At 42.1% G+C, this 13,417-nt stretch overlaps 3 protein-coding genes and 1 pseudogene across 4 annotated transcripts in view; all 4 read left to right on the top strand.

Moving 5' to 3' along the window:
* Positions 1 to 12,602, top strand: part of LOC143735299 (uncharacterized) — a 35,765-nt gene extending 23,163 nt beyond the window's left edge. Inside the window, exons 3-4 of the mRNA XM_077225438.1 lie at positions 10,652 to 10,960; positions 12,376 to 12,602. Of these exons, the coding sequence (XP_077081553.1) occupies positions 10,652 to 10,960; positions 12,376 to 12,491 (425 nt within the window). The 3' untranslated portion in view covers positions 12,492 to 12,602. The remainder of the gene's footprint in view (positions 1 to 10,651; positions 10,961 to 12,375) is intronic.
* Positions 1 to 13,417, top strand: part of LOC143734954 (uncharacterized) — a 375,259-nt gene that overhangs the window by 204,498 nt on the left and 157,344 nt on the right. The gene's annotated exons all lie outside the window — the stretch shown is intronic.
* Positions 1 to 13,417, top strand: part of LOC143735223 (uncharacterized) — a 395,094-nt pseudogene that overhangs the window by 318,414 nt on the left and 63,263 nt on the right. The gene's annotated exons all lie outside the window — the stretch shown is intronic.
* Positions 1 to 13,417, top strand: part of LOC143734907 (uncharacterized) — a 328,536-nt gene that overhangs the window by 285,907 nt on the left and 29,212 nt on the right. The window lies entirely within an intron of this gene.

Here is a 13,417-nt window from a genome sequence, read left to right as displayed (position 1 = left end):
ATGAACGAGTACTTATGTCCTTTCGATTTCTTACAGGTTGGGTCGTTGTTGGCCAGAACACGCTAGCATTCTGCTATTATGTGACGTCCTCACATTTTTGAACGGATTTTTAGAACAGATAAGTGAAATTAAAAATGCAATTTTCAGCTGAGTGTATTATCTTAGCCCCCCGTTTTGAATGCAACTTTCAAATTACTTGAAAAAAATTATATCCTGAGAAAAGTGGATTTCTGGGGGTGAAACCCCATAGACTCCCATTCATTCTGCACTCGCCTGCGAGCGCCCCCATATGGACAGAGAAGTGTTACTGCAGCCAGTCCAGAAACCGGAAGTAACCATACAGTGCCAATTCTCCCCTTATTAGACATTGTCGACAAAGTTATATAAGTATTGACACTCGACAAAGTTATTCACGCGCGAAGCACATTGTAACGTAGGCCATTTTACGAGGTGAACTGTTGGGTGTTGAATTTCTACAGTGTTCTAACAGTATATTGGCCTATCAGGAAGATCACCGGACTAAAACAAATTGTTATGATTTTATTTTGAAGATTCTTTCGTTGACCGTGCTTCTGTGATAGTCATGGTTCTTCTGTGGTAACTTACGTTTTTAATGTTGTGAAATGATTGAGCTGCGTGGTATTAATTAGTGGAACGAAAACCAATAGTGTTCGGTTTAATAGTTTGTGTGGAACACTCGTCGTGAAATAGGTAGAAATAGGAGAGCACAGCTCTTCACTCGTCTCTCTAGGGCAAAATGTTGACAGATATTTCAACTAACGTTAATGTAACTTAAGCCTGGAATAATGCAGTTTAACGCCATTGGGGCGCTGTAGTGCAAGGCTGTATGCAGCCCTCCCTGACGCAATATTATCTGTCTGCTATGGAATGCCAAAGCTGACTTAGTTAAAAATAAATAAATACATAAATAAATATACAAATAAATGTAAAAAAGTACAAATAAATGAGTATTTATACTTTTATTTCCTTATTTATGTATAATTGTATTTTTTCACACATTTTTTTTAATTTTTTATTTATACATTTATTCATTTTTTTATTTCCACATTTATTTATTTCCACATTCATTTATGTATATATGTTTTTATGTCTAGATTTATTTATTTCTACATTTATTTATTTCCACATGTCTTTGTCCGTATGCTAATGAGGGGGGCGTGTTTAACCTCAGACATCAGCAATCGAGCTCAGAGTGGCAGTGCTGAAGCTTTGAGGCCACAGTGACACCTTGTGGTGTGTGACTAAACGAAACGCAAGAGGTGTGAAGGCAATATCACATTTTAAGTCATGTATATCACCCTAACTGTATGTAGGGTAGCCTATATAGGGTTAACACACATAGCACACATGAACAGAAACTGCACTAAAACGGGTCTGATAGCAGACACTTGGACAGGGAACCGCATGTAAGTATCCACTATTAATAGCAATGTAAACGCGGTGGATAGGGCTGATAAGAGCTTGCGTTTATTGTCGATGAGACTCGCACACCAGCGCAGAACGCGGAAAGAAACCAGCGCACATTTCACTGACTCCTACGCAAGCATATTGATCAATGAGTTTGAAACGCGACTAGGGCTGCACGTTTTCAAGTTTTTCATTAACCGTTAACCGAGGCCCTTAGCGGTTAATACTCGGTTAACCATAGTGTACGCGCCGCAACCCCGAGATACAGACACATGCACGAGAAAGGGGTAGTTCATTTTTAACACCTTTAATAACTGCACAAAACATCTTTAACTTTTAGGTGGCAAAATAGTGTTTTAGGCTACCTAATTCTGTGAATTACACTGCACAAAACAAAAGTACTACTGCCGAATGAAGAAGGGTCAGGTCTCCCCAGAACATAAAATATTCATTTTATTTTATTTTTCGTGTTCGCATTTATATGGAACAAACAATTGGACGTGGCAGTTCTGGAAGCGGCACTAAAACTTTCACAGAGACCTCAAACAGAATGGACAAAGCCTTTCTTTAAAGTGAATTTCGTTTTGTATTAATTGTATCTTAATTTTAATCAATGTTTCATCAACTAATTACCTGGAAATAAGTAAATATAGCAGACATTAGATAATACGGAGCCGCCGGCGCGTGAACTGGAGCTCATCTCATAAACGAATTCCAAAACTCAGCGTAGGCTATAAGGTAGCCTAGTTGTCTCACAGACCTGATAAATAAATCTATATTGAAATGTATACTTTTAAACACAACAATTCAAAACGAAAGAAAACAGACTGACTGCTTATGTAATCCGTATGAAAAGTGCATTTCTCTCTGGCGCGTTCACTGCGAAGATCGCGAATCAGCATTGTCAACTTCATCTTTCCAGCTGAGTGAGCCTGGAAACAATTAAAATGTCTCCTTGCTATATGTGACATTCATAATCATTACTTTTGCCTGTTCTTTTTGACAGCTTTTAGGTTATTGGCAGCGCAACCCAGGCTACATTAGGCCTACATGAACGCGTCAGCACCGAAAACATGGAGATGGAGATTTTTTTTAAATAATCGCACAACCTATTTGATATTCCAATTAAATTGGCTACTCAGTTAGGCTACTCATCCCAACCAACTATTAAAAAATGTTTACTTGTAAGCGGTCTTTTTACATGTTAGTTTTTTTTCTGTGAGCGGGAATTGAAAACCAGGAGTGGACTGTTGGCGAAGTGATTACAGAATGCTTAGAGTGGAGAGAGGAACGTGCTTTCGCTCCACTCCAGGCTTTGATCACATCCCCCTCAGCAGGGTGAATATACCTCGTCTTTCCTTAATTTAAGACCTATTCAAACTAAAATTAAGATATTAAACTATTTGAGAAATGAAAGCCTATTTACGGCCTTAAAATTATGAAAAGTGAACTTCTTGTGGACAATTCAAATGTCTGGGAGCGCTCCGGCGGTGCAAAAATGTATTACAACTAAATTCAATGCACGCCATTGACGCCAATTAACCGAGCAAAATGTTTCACTCGGTTACGCAATTTTTAACGGTTAATCGGTTAACCATGGACACCCCTACCGCGGTTTACGTTCGCGTTTCATAATTTCGTATGCATAACAGGTGACAATTCAAATGCTTAATACACAACCCATATTTCATAGATGCTGCTCTTAGATACTGATTAATCAAGTCATCAATTTGGAATTATTCTTAAATCAAACAAAAGGGCTCATGTAAACGCAGCTAGTGAGCCACGCATCTCACCCCATGTAGTGGAGGACAGAAGCATCATCATGCCCATTCAAACAGCACCTGTCGTGCCCGTGGTCGTGGTGATATTTCCCCCTATAAATAGATTTTATATATATATACCGAGTCGGAGAACAGCAGTCCCAGGAACGCATTTCCAGGACCCTAGTTTTGGAGGACCGAAAAAAGTGCCACCAAGGCAGTATTTCCACCCAATTTTAACTACATTAGAGTTTTTTTTTTCAAGTTTTATTACACCCAAATACTACTTTCTTTATTGCAATTAAACCAGGTTCCTAGAAATGTTGAGAAATTACTGGGTCTAAGTAGCATACTATAATAACTCAAGTAAAATAAACAAGGAATCATGTTATAGTCTTTTAAGTCACTAGATGGACCACATTTTCAAGTACAGAGGGAAGACAAGGATGACTCTGGGGGAAGATTTAAGATTGTGTATTTTACAAAATAATATATAACACTTGAACTTGAACACACAAAATATTTTACAAAATAATATATAACAACTGAACTTGAACACACAAAAACAAATTTGATCATGACGTGAACCACGTAGACGGAACTTCAATGTATGGACAAACACATGGACAACATCATCACTGACTCCTAAGAGAGAGAAAGAGAAGTGAATTAAATAAGGAACATTTAGTTGAACATGTTCTACTCTCTCATTTTAAATTTCATATTTAAAAGATCTTAGTTACCACAGAGTAATGATAATGATAAAAATAATGATATCAATCTTCATACCAATTAATGTTCATAATACAATTATTGCATACTGTTCAAAGATTTTGAAAAAAAAAAACATTTTGATGTTGTGGGAACAAAGGTTCTAGAAACACTCAATAAAGCCCATCTGAACTGAGAAAAAAAAATAATAGAGAGCGATGCAAGAAATCTGAATTGTTATGTGTTTCTTGAAAAACATTTTTAAGTTAATTTCATATAAGTAAATAGACATAAATTAGGCCTAAGCCTAGTACTTAACCAATTTATTTATTTATCTTTTGTCATACTATTGCCTACCCTGAGCTGTGTCCTTGATAGCACTTCATATAGAGTACAGTATACAGTAAATTACACAATCTAACACGTGGGATTTTAACAGTCAATTATTATAATGGCATCTCTGATATGTCTGACTATTAAAATTTCATATGTCTCAACCAACTTTATAAAACCCTGTCAAAATGAAGAGACATTCACATAACATGTATTGTGGGTAACGTTAAACAGGATGACTGTGAGCACGTGACAGTGAAAAGATTAAGATTATTTTAACTGAATTAAAATGGAAAAACAATGAGTAATTAACAAGCTTTCAGAACGAACATGCTACAATTTATTGTGCTGTAAATAAGTCAACACAGGCTTATCGTGCAACAGTTGCGTTAAATGAACAATTCATTTTCCAGCATTAGAGGCTAATATATGATGGCTATGCATTCAAGACTGTTTAGCAAATCACCAGCACGTTGGCAACGTTAACTTTCCAATGAAATGCATCACAATTGTTTTTAAAGTTAAACAAATAAAAATTGATTCGCATTTGATACTCAAACTCTGAATGTCATCCATCTTCGCTGGTCCTCTAATTCGGTAGGTGGCGTTGTTACTAAAAACCTAGGGTCCTAGAAATGCGGTCCTAGAAGTGGGGTCCTGAGAATGCAGCCTCTGTTTTTGCAGGTAGATGCTACTCCCCTGACGGCGGTTCTGCCTTAATATAGATTTGTTCACATGCAGCTGATTTATTTTTGTTTATTTGTACATTTTACTTGTATTTAATGGAGCAAAATCAGAGTGACTGTAGTACTCAATCGATAGATCTCGTAATGTGTAAGTTACGCGTATGACGTCGGTTTCACAAATTCACAAAAAAAAAAAAAAAAAAATATGTATATATATATATATATATATATATATATAAATAAATACAGGTCCTTCTCAAAAAATTAGTATATTGTGATAGTTCATTATTTTCATAATGTAATGATAAAAATTAAACTTTCATATTTTAGATTCATTGTACACCAACTGAAATATTTCAGGTCTTTTATTGTTTTAATACTGATGATTTTGGCATACAGCTCATGAAAACCCCAAATTCCTATCTCAAAAAATTAGCACATCATGAAAAGGGTCTCTAAACGAGCTATTAACCTAATCATCTGAATCAACTAATTAACTCTAAACACCTGCAAAAGATTCCTGAGGCTTTTAAAAACTCCCAGCCTGTTTCATTACTCAAAACCGCAATCATGGGTAAGACTGCCGACCTGACTGCTGTCCAGAAGGCCATCATTGACACCCTCAAGCAAGAGGGTAAGACACAGAAAGAAATTTCTGAACAAATAGGCTGTTCCCAGAGTGCTGTATCAAGGCACCTCAGTGGGAAGTCTGTGGGAAGGAACAGGTGTGGCAAAAAACGCTGCACAATGCGAAGAGGTGACCGGACCCTGAGGAAGATTGTGGAGAAGGACCCATTCCAGACCTTGGGGGACCTGCGGAAGCTGGGCACCTGGTTCGTCCAGAGCGGAGCCACGAGCAGCACTGGGCATCTGTTTTCCCTGATTCGTTCCAACACTTGAGGCAGGAGCAAGACGGGGGGAAAAGCATAGAAGGGGCAGCGGGGCCATACGTGGGCCAGCGCATCCCTGCTCTTGGAGAAAAAGTTCGGACAGTGAGCGTTCTCTTGAGACGCGAACAGGTCCACTTGCGGTCTGCCGAATGTCTCCCACAGCAGTTGGATCGTCTGCGGGTGCAGCGACCATTCCCCTGCTGGGACATTGTTTCTGGACAGACTGTCTGGTCCCAGATTCAGGCAACAAGGCACATGTGCTGCTTTCAATGAAAGCAGGTTGTGCTGAGCCCAGACCAGGAGGCGTTTCGTCAGCCTGTAAAGGTTACGGGACCTGACACCGCCCTGGCGATTCATGTATGCCACCACTGACATGTTTTCCGACCGGACCAAGACGTGGTGGCCTTTTAACTGGGGACAAAAACGCCGTAGCGCGTTGTCGACTGCCAACAGTTCAAGACCGTTTATGTGTAGAAGCTTCTCCCGTTCTGACCACTGTCCAAAGAACGGTCTGCCCTCGAGCAGCGCTCCCCATCCCGAGATGGAGGCGTCCTTGGACACCATCTCCACACTCGAGGGAGTCCCCAAACTCACGCCTGACTGATACCAGTTGGCTATTTTCCAAGGTTCCAGAGCCGAAACGCATTCCATGTCGACCTTGAGGCGAAACAGACCAGAGGTCCATGCCCAGGGTGGAACTCGCGCTTTCAGCCATAACTGCAGTGGTCGCATGCGAAGCAGGCCCAGCTGAAGTACCGAAGATGCTGAGGCCATGAGGCCCAGCATTTTCTGAAACCTTTTGAGCGGGATTATAGAGCCGCGGCGGAAGGATTTCGCGGCGCGCTGAATGTTCAGTCCGCGTTCCGGCAACAGACATGCTGTCATAGACAGCGAGTCCAGCACTGTTCCCAGAAAAGACATTTTCTGGCTGGTAAACAGGGAACTCTTCGCTCAATTGACTGTGAGACCCAGATTCTCGAGATGCTCGAGTAATGTGGTTCTGTATTCTATGAGCTCTGAGTGTGATCGAGCTAGAATCAGCCAATCGTCCAAGTAGTTCAAGACTCGCATGACCTGAAGTCTCAGGGGTGCGAGAGCCGTGTCCATGCACTTAGTAAATGTACGGGGTGCTAGGGACAGGCCGAACGGCAGGACTGTGTATTGATATGCCTGGCCCTCGAAGGCGAATCTCAAGATTGCCTGTGACGTGACGCTATTTGTATTTGGAAATAGGCATCTTTCAGATCTATTGACATACACCAGTCTCCCTGGCGATTTTCCTGGTTGTCAGCATTCTGAACTGGCGCTTCAAGTGCTCTGTTGAGCTGCCGTAGATTTAGAATGGGTCTGAGACCCCTGTCTTTTTTTTTTTTTTTTTTGGTTCCATAAAATATCTGCTGTATAGCCCCCCTTCGCTCTGAGATAAAGGTTCTATGGCCCCTTTGCTCAGTAGTTTCGCTATTTCGGCTCGAAGTAGATGAGATACTTCGTTGTTTACCGTGGTTTTGACTTGCGCCGTGTAACGGCGGGGACGTCGAGCGAACTGTAGCGAATAGCCTCTTTTTATAGTGTTCAACACCCATTCTGATACCCCGGGAAGCTTTGCTCACGCATCTGCGTGAATAGCTAGAGGAAGAATGAAATCGGGGCTCTGCCCGCGGCATAGCGGCGGCCGTTGAGCTTCGGTGTGCTGAGACATAAACACTGTGTTTACAGTGTGCGAGGCGGGGGCGCGCCGATCACGGCGGGCAGCCTGGTCAGGCTCGATTTCTCTGACAGATTGTGGAGAGAGAGCGAGCAGGAAAAACACCGTGGGGTAGAGCGTGTCTGTGAGGGAATGTGGGTGCAGGACAGCGGGCACACTCACTGCACTGAGAACACCGTCGGCTTGTGCTGACTGAATGTGTGTTGGTTTCGTTTTTACAGAAACCGTGGGACACTCATTGTGTAGGGTTTGTGGGCACTGTGTCGTGGGCACATTCACTATATTTTTTGCACAATCGACATGAGTCGATTTTATTTGTGCTAGCCCTGAACTCGGGCGGGCTGTGTCTGTGTGTGGGAATGGGCACTGAGACGTGGGCATTCTTACAACACTTATAACACCATCGGCCGTGGCCGGAATTCCAGAAAATACACTCTTTTTGGGATTTATCTGGGTCGCCGTAAAATTGGCGTTTGTGTGCAGGCAAGCGGGCTGTGGTACCGGCTTGTCTACTGCAAAATACACTGGAACAGTCACATTGTTTGGAACTGAACGAGCGAGAAGTTTCGGTGGAGTCTGGCCGGGGCGAGACTTAAACACCGTGGGCCTTAGCTGACTGTATGTGTGTTGGTTTCTTTTACAGAAAACAGGGCACATGCAGTGTGTAGTGTTTGTGGGCACTGGGTTGTGGGCACATTCACTACATTTAATGCACAATTGACATGAGTCGATCTCATTTGTGCGAGCCCTGCACTGTGGCGGGCTGTGTTTGTGTTTAGAAATTAACACTGGGCTGTGGCATTTTTAATACACTCATAACACCATCGGCTCTGGCCGAAATACCAGAAAATACACTGCTTATATGATTTTTCTGGGTCGCCATGGAAATGGCATTTGTGTGCAGGCAAGCGGGCCATGGTACCGGCTTGTTTACTGCAAAATACACTGGAACAGTCGCATTTTCTTGGAACTGAACGAGCGAAAGGTTTGGGTGTAAGTCTGACCGCGGCAAGACTAAATTTTATCTGCTGCGAGAGCTGGGATTGAACACGGGTCTCCCGTGCGAAGGCTTTGGGTTTCGCCACTGAGCCACAGGGGGATACGACAAAAGATTAAATTAGCCCGAGCGCATAAAAGAGCGTCATCACAGTTTTGTGTGTGTCGGCATTTGTTTTTAGGCGTGCGTGTTATACAACAGGCTCATTGCTGCAATATTGACATTTTCAGCCGCTCAAACTAAGAGGAGCTGAGAAATGTTTGAGAAATGGAAATTGGTCCGGCCTCGGCGGGACTAAAACACACTCTTTCCTCATTTCGCCGGTGACGCACGCCCACGGGGGGCGGGGTAGCTTCCATATAACGTAAAGAAAGCTAGCCGCGGTTTTGATGCTGGCCCGTTTCCCTGACGACTTGCGGGCAGAAGGGGAGAGGTCCACAGAGGAGGTCCTTTCACGGGCTGCAGAAGGCTCGGGGACCCGCTGAGTACGGCGCTTTACGGCGCGGCACTACAGCGGGCGGGAGTTCAGACTCGGAGAAAAAATGCCAGGCGAGTCCTCAGTCACCATGGCAATAGCTCGCTCAGCGAGCGCGAGAGCTGCATGATCCTTACCCAGGCGGGAAACATAGATGAAATGGCGGTCCCCATCGCTGAGTGCGGCTCGGCACGAGCCACAGGAACGAAGCATCTTTAAAAAGACGCTGCTCTTTTAGATAAAGAGAGAGAGAGTGTGAGTCGCGACGGTGAACATACACTCTCAGCAGAGTAAAAGGATATTGACGCCGGAAAGCGTAGCAGGTACGGCGGCTTCAGGCGGCGAGGTGAAGGCCAGCAGCATCAGGCTCGAAGGCTCGTCCCGAAGAAGGCTTAAAGTAAGACGGCGCGGCTTCTCACTCCGGATCCAGTGATGTGTGAGCTTCGCTGAAGAGATGAAAATCAGTTGTATCAGCCTAATCGAGCTATATTTATAGGCCAAGGCCACACCTATTCTGGCGGGACGTGACGAAATGGGTATCATGTCATGCAGGGCCTCTCTCGATAGGCTGCTGCTGTTGCCGCAGGGCAGCCTACAGGCGCGCGAGCCGTCTTGCCTATGTCTGCATGCTGCTGCACAGCGTTTTACATTAATTCAAAATTAAGGATCATTTTTGGCTTCAATATCTCGTGGAAAAGAGGTTTTCCCCGTAGCGTAAGATATTACGCAGTACAGAACTCTCCACTTACCACCCAAAAAAAAACCTTTTCAGAACCTGCTGACCTTAAACACTGTGTGGAAATCAACTTTATATTAAATTTTATTAGTTTAATTAATATTAAAGGAAATATTAGAATTGGAACAGGATGGTTGTAAGAGTGGCACAAATAGCAGATTAAAATTCTGGTTAGATCTGCAAAGAAAGTTTATTCATTCCATCTTTATTTTCCACTTTACTGCATTGAGTGACAAACTTTGTCCTAAATTTGTATGGTTTTATCAGACTATCAGGGAGAAAATAGTGTTGTGTGTGGCAGGTAGTCAAATATTTTGAGTGCAGATAGTCACTTTGAATAAACAAATAACCATTTAAATGATATGTGGTTTTTTTATGTCTTTGTTGATTTACATTTTACATATATTAATTAACAGATGCCAAAGTGACTTGAAAATAAGAATAATATTCAAATCTTCCCAATGTGACCCGGACAGCTAAATCCCTTACAATATTCAAAAAATGTCTAAAGCCCGTCTCTTCCATAAACGTTTGACAGAATCCTCATGAAGTTGTCATTGTTTTCATTATTTCTTACACTATTTTTTCACTATTCCTGTTTTAGCTTGTACTTTTCTTCACAATGTTTGAAACTTTGTATTGTTAGCACTTTATATGTTATTGCCTCCTTATGATGAATCCCTTTGTTTTCCTCATTATTATCTCACGTTGGATAAAAGTATCTGTTAAATGAATCAATGTAAATGTAGATGTCGATTCACTGAAATCAGGAGTTATGGCACGTGTAACTCGCCTGATTTTATAAACACATTCTCTTCTAGATGCCTAATCCAGAAAATCTCTTTACAGTCTTGACATGTTGGTTTTGGACCAGTGAAGATCTGATTAATTTCAATTCAAGTCGTATTAATTATGTTTCTTCTCCAGTTGTGTCAGTGTCAGTGTCAGTGCTGGAGGGAGATTCAGTGACTCTACACACGGGTGTTCCTGAACCACAGAGATATGATGTGATTCAGTGGAGGTTTGAACATCAAAACTCTCCTATAGCTGAAATCAATAGAAAGACTAGACAATCATTTACATCTAATACTGATGGGAGATTCAGAGGCAGACTGCAGCTCGACTATTGGACTGTATCTCTGACCATCAGGAACATCAGAAACAAACACTCTGGAGAATATGAATTCAGCACCACCAATCACACCATACACAAGTCATTCAATGTGACTGTCAGCGGTGAGTACATCAATGTAATAATAAGTACAGGTGAAACTCAAAAAATTTGAATATCGTGCAACAGTTCATGTATTTCAGTAATTCAAATTAAAAAGTGCAACTAATATATATAACTCTATATATATATATATATATATATATATGCATGATTATACTTTTCAGAGGGCCAACATTTCTGTTTTTAAAATCCTTTTTTTTATTGATTTCATGTAATATTCTAATTGTTTGAGATTGTTTGCATTTTTCTTTTCCGTCACCTTGCTGATAACCTTTTATCATGTTTAAATCTGCTGTAGCATACAGTTAGATAAATTGATGGTTTATTCTTAACACAACCAATCAGCGAGCTGACATTGCATTTTTACATATATTAATAAAATTATAATTTTTATTAATAGTAAATGCAACCCACTGGGGGTGTTTATTATGCAGGAAAATTATGTTTTCTTCTACTATCATTTCATCATATGAACACGTTTCTTTTCTTTTTAATTTTCTGTCCCAGGAAATGTCCTATTAGACTTAAATGTGCCTCTTTGACTAGTGAAGGTTTGTTGTAGTAATTAAACTTTAACTCTGATTTTGTTGAGCTTTATTATTGTGAGATGTGTTAACTAACTTTCTGTAGTCATGTTCTGAGTGTGTGTTTATCTCTGTTCTTCATGTGTTTATCTCTGTTCTTCATGTGTTTATCTCTGTTCTTAATGTGTTTATCTCTGTTCTTCATGTGTTCTTCATGTGTTTATCTCTGTTCTTCATGTGTTCTTCATGTGTTTATCTCTGTTCTTCATGTGTTCTTCATGTGTTTATATCTGTTCTGCATGTGTTCTTCATGTGTTTATCTCTGTTCTACATGTGTTCTTCATGTGTTTATCTCTGTTCTACATGTGTTCTTCATGTGTTTATATCTGTTCTACATGTGTTCTTCATGTGTTCTTCATGTGTTTATCTCTGTTCTTCATGTGTTCTTCATGTTTTTATTTCTGTTCTACATGTGTTCTTCATGTGTTTATCTCTGTTCTTCATGTATTCTTCATGTGTTTATCTCTGTTCTTCATGTGTTCTTCATGTGTTTATCTCTGTTCTACATGTGTTCTTCATTTGTTTATCTCTGTTCTACATGTGTTCTTCATGTGTTTATCTCTGTTCTTCATGTGTTCTTCATGTGTTTATCTCTGTTCTTCATGTGTTCTTCATGTGTTTATCTCTGTTCTACATGTGTTCTTCATGTGTTTATCTCTGTTCTTCATGTGTTCTTCATGTGTTTATCTCTGTTCTTCATGTGTTCTTCATGTGTTTATCTCTGTTCTACATGTGTTCTTCATGTGTTTATCTCTGTTCTTCATGTGTTCTTCATGTGTTTATCTCTGTTCTACATGTGTTCTTCATGTGTTTATCTCTGTTCCCTTTCGAAGGGAACTCAACAATACGTCAACGACGTTATGGGGAACGCCTCAGGCGTGACAGGTGTCTGAAATCACTATCAAATCACGTCAATCATATTGACCGGCGACAGCCCGTGAATCATTAGCGTGAATGATCAACGTGCGACCTGGAAGTATAAAGGGGCGCCTTGCACACATGACAAATCATCTCATCGTCTTCAGGGACTGTTGTTTGAAAACGCTATTCAAGTTACGAGGTAAGAGAAAGATGAAACGCACAGCTAAGGCAGATTGTTTTCGTAAGTGTGCCGACCCGTGTCCGAGGTTTCTGACACCGGCCGACACACACGAGCTGTGCGTTTTTTGCTTGGGTGAAGAGCACGCACAGGAGGTTCTCGAGGGAACCCTCTGCGCGAACTGCGAGCGTTTTTCCCTTAAAACGCTCCGCTCTCGTCTGGCCCTCTTCTCGAGTGAAGGGGGTCTGGCGTCTGGTCCTCGTGGTGCGGGTCCCGCTCGTGCTGAGGCCGATCGGCGACTTACATCATGGGGCTCCCAGATGGAGCTTGTCGATCGTCTCGAGAGGGCTGTTAACCTCTCAGATGATTCGACGGCTGACGAGGGCGAACTGCAGGTCGATGGCGAAGGTTACTGTACCTGCAGTTGATGCTCTTCAGGACGCGCAGGAGATGGCTGAGGAGGTTTATGATCAGGTAGATCCTGAACCTCCTCAGCCATCCTGCCCCGTGTATGCAGAGCTGGTGGATGTGATGGAGCGCGCTGCCAACAGGCTGCAGCTGCCTTGGCAGCGCGCTAGAGGAGAGATCGCTCGCGGTAGGCTCGACGATCGGTTTCTCCCCGGCCATACACCACCAGCTCAGGTGAGACTTCCATTTCTTCCTGATCTCCATACGGAGATCGAGAGGGCATGGAAGAGCCCATACTCTGCCCGTATTCACCTACATCAGCGGGCCAGTTTCGCTGATGTGGAGGGGATCGGTGAGTATGGGTACGTGTCAATGCCGCCCATTGACGAGACGTTCGCGAACTATCTCGTGTCTGGGCGGGCAGCGAC

This window comes from Siphateles boraxobius, unplaced genomic scaffold (genome assembly GCF_051911475.1).
Source record: "Siphateles boraxobius isolate OS27281-9 unplaced genomic scaffold, OSU_SipBor_1 13, whole genome shotgun sequence".
In the NCBI taxonomy this organism is placed as follows: Eukaryota; Metazoa; Chordata; class Actinopteri; order Cypriniformes; family Leuciscidae; genus Siphateles; species Siphateles boraxobius.
Note: the sequence above shows the minus strand (reverse complement) of the source record. Positions and strands in the feature narration are given on the sequence as shown.